Source organism: Musa acuminata, chromosome BXJ2-11 (assembly GCF_036884655.1).
Source record: "Musa acuminata AAA Group cultivar baxijiao chromosome BXJ2-11, Cavendish_Baxijiao_AAA, whole genome shotgun sequence".
Classification (NCBI taxonomy): Eukaryota; Viridiplantae; Streptophyta; class Magnoliopsida; order Zingiberales; family Musaceae; genus Musa; species Musa acuminata.
In genome coordinates this window covers 3,579,092-3,585,249 of record NC_088348.1, presented here as the reverse complement: position 1 = coordinate 3,585,249, position 6,158 = coordinate 3,579,092, and the positions used below count along the sequence as shown (strand labels likewise).

Below are 6,158 nucleotides of genomic sequence, written 5' to 3'. Positions count from 1 at the left end.
TAAGTTACAAAAATAAGACTCCAATTCTTACTTTTATTTTTTATAATGAATCATCAAATTTTTACTAAGTTAGCTGATACTTTTAAAAGAAATTTTTTTCCTAAGTTAGCTGTTACAAAAAGGTCGCAGTGAACTACTAGAGTTTTCTTCGGTGGTAGGACGATGGCTGATGAGAAGACTGAGTCAACTACAAAGAGATAAGCTTCTTGGTAAGCTTATTGGTAGACAGTAATGGTGGGCAGATTAGTGGCTGAGAAGCAAGACAACTAAGCGAACCTTCTCTCTCTATAATTGTTGTCGAAGCTGCTACTTGCCCAAACCAGCCGAGCTGAGAGGTGTCAGTCTTCGTAAGCGGTGTCTGTGCGCGCTTGCTTGCTTCGCGAGATGGCCAAACCGAGCTTTCAGCGTCTGGGAACGTCCATTGACGTACCGAACGTCCAAGCTCTTGCAGCTTCCATCGCAAACCCGGCTGACGTCCCTCCTCGATACGTCAGGCCGGAAGCCAAGGCTGTTCCCGTCGTTAGCGACGGCCACAGCGAGCTTCCGGTCATCGATTTCTCCAGGCTCCTCCATCACCGTTTCTCTCGGGAAGAGTCTGCTAAGCTCCACCACGCCTGTGCAGACTGGGGCTTCTTCCAGGTCAGTCGATCTACGGATCGAAACCGTGTGATCCATAGCTGCAACATAACAAATCGTTGATGCTGACTAACAGTTGATAAATCACGGAGTTCCCGATCAAGTGATGGAGAACATGAAGGCTGATATAGTAGAATTCTTTAAGCTTCCCTTGGAAGAGAAGAAGGCATTTGCGCAGTTGCCGAACAGCTTGGAAGGTTACGGCCAAGCCTTCGTCGTGTCTGACGACCAAGAGCTGGACTGGGCGGACATGCTGTACCTCATAACTCGACCACTCCAGTCGAGGAACATCGATCTCTGGCCAGCTCAACCTCTCACTTTCAGGTTTATCTCGACTTCTTGTGCTGTCATCTACTCAGCGGTTCAGCTACGTACTTATTACGTACATGACGTCCTTTGCTGCCGCTTCATGCCGTCAGAGACTCTCTCTCTTGCTACTCCATGGAGCTGAAGGGCGTGGCAGGATCTTTGCTGGAGGTGATGGAGAAGAATCTGGGGGTCGCACCGGAGGAGTTCTCTACTATATTTCAGGACCAACCGCAGGGAGTGAGGATCAACTATTATCCCCCTTGTCCAAGAGCTGACGAGGTGTTGGGCCTCTCGCCACACACGGACGGCAGCGGCTTGACGTTGCTCCTACAGGTGAACGACGTTGAAGGACTCCATATCAGGAAGGGGGGGAATTGGTTCCCGGTGAAGCCACTCCCCGGCGCTCTCATCGCTAACATCGGTGATATCATCGAGGTCATTAACTCGACTCAAACTAGTCAGAATCAACATATAGCAAAAGTGCGATACTAATTCAATTCAAAAAAATTATTTATCTCAATATTTACTAATGTAAAATTATTATTATTATTATTTTTAATCTCTTCTTACGTATAAATATTTTCTAACAAAAACAAAAGACTTTCGGAATAGATATTGAGCAACGGCGTATACAAAAGCATCGAGCATCGGGCGATGATAAACGCCAAGGAAGAGCGCCTCTCAATCGCTACCTTCCATGGGCCAAGAGAAGATTCGGTGATTGGTCCTCTTGCAGAGATCGCGAAGGGATACAAGCCAAAGTATGTGTCGATGAGCTACAAAGAGTTCATGAAAGCTTACTTCTCCACAAAACTGGAAGGGAGGAGACTTATGGAAAGCCTCAAGTTATAAAAGTCTCTGATGTTAGAAAGTTCATGGTGTGTTGCTTGAACTTAATAATAAGTATGTTTTGGGATAATGTTATCTACTTTATCGAAGCATCAAATAAACATGTGTACATGAATCTTTGTATATTTAAAGTGTGTTGATTTCATATTAGGTTCTTCTCTTAATTTCTTTAGTAACATCATCATCCATCAAAACTTGGTCTAAGCTATAAAAAAACTTAACATGAGAAACACTCTAACAAAAATAATTACTTGATGACTTTAACACTTATTGATAGAGATGAAATTGTTATTAATTTACAGATTCCTCATACCCCACACACACTCTCTTTCTCTCTTGAGCTCGATCATTTCAAGAATGACCAAACCCCTATACGATAAGAATGATCTAGTCATCTAGCATCGGATGTCAAGCCAAGAGAAGATAGAGATTTCTTTCATCCAACCACGACAAACGTGGCTTTGCGAGAGATATTATCTCAAAAGCTTCCCTTGTGTGAGGAGAGGTGATGGTTTCTCATAATCATGAATCATGACATGTTAGTCTCGACAGCAAACATGAAATAAAATATGAAGTAAATATTTGATGGTAAAAATATATTATATTTTAATAAAAAAAATATATTGATGATCAATCATTATTCGACACCTAATCATCATGTAAAGGACATATAATTACCATGTGGAGATTGGTCCGATGGAAAAGGCTCATATCATTATTCACTTATCTATCTCCATTGACAAAAGTCCAAAAGAGATCATTTGAGCTTGTCTCTCTTTTGTGGTCCATGTAGACAAAATATAAAAGAAGACATTGAGATAATTAAAGGCCGCTTCTTAGTAAACTAAGTATAAAAACTAATCCCTAACATTATATCGAGGTCTCTCTTCCCGAAAAAAAAGCTCATATCCATTAAGTCCTCGATCATTAACTTAAGCATCAAAAGAATTAGATCGAAAATTTCTCATGACATCAATCTTAGTGCAGATAATGCCCTAAAAGATTGACCCTCTATCTCAAAATAATGTCAGAATTTCTTCAAAACCATTAAAAAGCCATCGTGGACTTTTGAATGTTCTTAAATTCAAAACTAAGGGTCCATAATTCTACATTACAACTTATAAAAAAAACTTCAAATATATTTAAAACATCGATTTGTACGATTGCACCATCACTTCTATTTATCTATTTTTAATACCATCGACATGATGGGATTTATTATTCATATTATATCCATTAATTTTATTTTCTAATTATTTCTTTGATAAAACTAAAATACTAAATATTCTCTTATACGTATAATCCTCATAGTTATCCATCATAAATTATAAAGGGGAGTAGGAAAATGACGGATATGACGGGAAGGGTTCTTCTTTCAGCTAGTTGATACAATATATAAATAGTATTTTATGATCATTTTCTTTTGTAGTTGCTAAGGAACACTTTGAATAAGTGTTACCTTTATCTTCAAAAGAGACTATTTTTATGATTTCAATCATAATCTTCAATCACAAATGATAAGAAATAAATAAACAAATACTGACTAATTTTAACTGTTGAATTAAAATCAAACGATAAGAACTGTGACTTTGATAATAATATTCTAACATAGAATATAAATAAATAAATAAATATCGGGCATAACATCCAATACACCAAACCCATCCAAGAAAAGATGGGGGCATGTCGGCCCAATACATGTCAAAGGGCCGAGCCGAAACTACAGCCCAATTCATGAGAGGTCAAACGATAACTAGGGTCGGATCTCAATCAGTAACAATGAGGATCCGATCCAAAATTAGAGCCGGACTTCCGACCAAAACCCGATACCGGATCCATCATCGAGATCCGATATCAACCGAGCGCCAGATCGATGACGTCGTCCCCGCTGCACCAAACTTCGTCTCTCTCTCTCTCTCTCGTTCTCTCTCTGACTAATTGCTTTGCTTGTGCAAATTCATCTTATATCAGAGTCTTAACATTTATATCCTTAATCTAGAGGGAGACTATAGTTTCGATCTGAGAACAGTTTTGACTTGAAATCATTGTTTTCTCAAGCAATGAAGATGTTACTTGGATTAAGAGATCAGGGTTGCTGAACTTGTACACATTTGCTCTGAAAGTTGTCGTTGAAATGTGTGGCAACAGCTCGTTCATTAACATTTCTTGTGGTTTCGCTTAAGCAGGACGGTCAAACCTTAGAGTAAAACGCAAGGATTTCAACGCTGGTGGACCATCGAGGAGCGGCGACGCTAAGCTTAGAAACGAGCTTAACGCTTGTCTTCTTCCTGTTCAATTATGTCTTCCCCATGACCTCGATCTGGAGAAATGGGGTTTTGACTTCGATCCGAGACCCAAACACGCACGACCATGTGCCGAGAGGAGGGATTGGCGGAGAAGCTCCTGGAACCTCGCGTGCTCGGTGGCTCCTTGCGATGAGCTCTCGCTTTGCTCATTGAACACATGAACTTGCAACAACAGCATCCGGTTCTTCTCCTTGCTCAGGTTTTAGATGCTATGGATGCAAGCAAGATTTAGGAAGGGGAGTTCTGGATGCTCCTCAGGCGTTGCTTTGCCACCAATTGTGCGTGCTGCTGTCTTGTGAGTGTTGTTTGGTGTCAAGCCACCGCTGGACGCATGCAAAGGCATGTGGTCCGAAGTTGACCTCATCCTCGGGCACACGTGGAATGCTTACGTTGGATGCACGCTTCGCCCCCACATGCGACTTCCCCCAAGGGCCTCAGCCAACTCCATCGGAATGTACCCCACGGACACCTGCCCTGTGGTTGGAGGCAACCATGTGGCCCCCAGATGAAACAACATTAAATGTCCCTTCTCCCATAGAATAAAAAAACGAAGCTGGTAAAACTTCGTCACGTGCAAGTCATATGAGTCAGCACGAGGGAGCACGTGCATGATTCCGTCTCCCTCCTCGGGATCCCCGTACGCCTCGCGTGATTCAATGCCCTTCTTTTGGCAGATTCGAGATGCGTCGTTTATGAGAGGAGAGAGAGGGAGCCGAAGACACCCAAAGGCACAGCTGGCCCCGCTTGGCTCGTCAACGACGAGCGAGGCAGCGGGACCCAACAGCAAGCATCGCATGTGGGTACGCGACCGGGGGTCTGGTGGCTCCTGTGTCTAGCCCGAGCACCCGGGCAGGGAAACACTGCCTTCTTATTGGTCAGCGCCTCATATGTCGGCCGACAGGTTTCCACGCGGCAGTCGCCTGTTAGCCTCCTCTCACCCGAACGAGATGACTGGAGTCATTTACAGGGCGCATTGCTTCGGTTGACGCAATGCTTGCATCCCAATTGTACAGGCGATCAGGTAAAACGATTCTTTCATCCTTCGTTCATCTCGGAACGCACAAGTGAATTGTCAGCGTACATTTGCGAATCATCCACTCTATTGAGATGTTGGGATTCGTTTCGGACGTGTACGGTTGCTCGATTATTATCCCTGGAGATTTCGTTAGCTGCTGTACGCCTGAAGTCAGCAGAAAACAAGGACGAGGCCGCAGGCGACCGGTAATTTAGACTGAAGGAGAACAGTAATAGGAAAAGTGACTACGGATAAACTTCGCTGTCATTTACTCATTAATGCAGCCAGCCGGGTGTAGAGTAATGATGTGTGAGCCCAGCAAGTAGCTCATAAAAAGACAGCATAATGACAGTTGGTTGGCGTTTCTGTGTTAACACGGTAAATAAATTTGGAACCTACGGCGAAGTGACATAAGAAGCTCCAAGAAAATTTTTCCTAGGGAGGTCCACGAAAAACATGGTGTGCAGTTTCCACCAGCGGCCTACTCTGACATGAGTGAGCCTACGAAAAAGCAAAAGTTACTCCCTCGCAGGCTCAAACGGGGAGAGCATCTGGGAGGAGATGATGAACCCGCCCTGGACCGATACCATTGTCACGGTGCTCTTCTCTCTCTTCAATGTGAGGAGGACTGTACTGGTTCATCACCCGAGTGGGGGGAATCACGATCCTCACGAGTCTGCTGATTGATCTCGCCGTGAGCAGTTCCCTCAGGAGAGGTAAACGCATCTATTAAACAATGGTTTTACTCACTGGGTGAGCATCGATCACGTCATACATGCACCGAAGTCACCGGGTAAGCTAGCAAAGGGGGGATGACGGTGAAAAAATATGCATTGGCCTCGAAATGGGTGAACTATATATTCCAGCTCTTGCGTACTCTAGATTCTAAAAGACGAGGCCGGATTAACATATGCCCCAATCACATGGGCGAAGGAAGGATGGATTTACGCGAGAGAGAGTTGAATGACGGACGAATGGCTTCAGAGGGAGGGGAGAGTGGTAGAATATAAAGAAAGCAGGGCGTGGGGGGTGGGGGAGGGGGA

At 43.7% G+C, this 6,158-nt stretch overlaps 1 protein-coding gene across 1 annotated transcript; it reads left to right on the top strand.

Moving 5' to 3' along the window:
• Positions 1-249: 249 nt before the first annotated feature.
• On the top strand, positions 250-1,939 carry LOC103974587 (2-oxoglutarate-dependent dioxygenase 11-like). Its single transcript, XM_065134042.1, has 4 exons — positions 250-639; positions 713-960; positions 1,056-1,380; positions 1,558-1,939. Exons 1-4 carry the CDS (start codon positions 385-387, stop codon positions 1,795-1,797), a joined length of 1,068 nt encoding a protein of 355 aa, XP_064990114.1. The 5' UTR covers positions 250-384; the 3' UTR covers positions 1,798-1,939.
• The last annotated feature ends 4,219 nt before the right edge of the window (positions 1,940-6,158 follow it).

Excerpts from the sequence above, each read along its gene's own strand:
- LOC103974587 (XM_065134042.1), top strand. The coding sequence starts at position 385 with ATGGCCAAACCGAGCTTTCAGCGTCTGGGAACGTCCATTGACGTACCG. Across the intron at positions 640-712 it reads CAGACTGGGGCTTCTTCCAG|TTGATAAATCACGGAGTTCC; the intron begins GTCAGTCGATCT and ends GCTGACTAACAG. Across the intron at positions 1,381-1,557 it reads ACATCGGTGATATCATCGAG|ATATTGAGCAACGGCGTATA; the intron begins GTCATTAACTCG and ends CTTTCGGAATAG.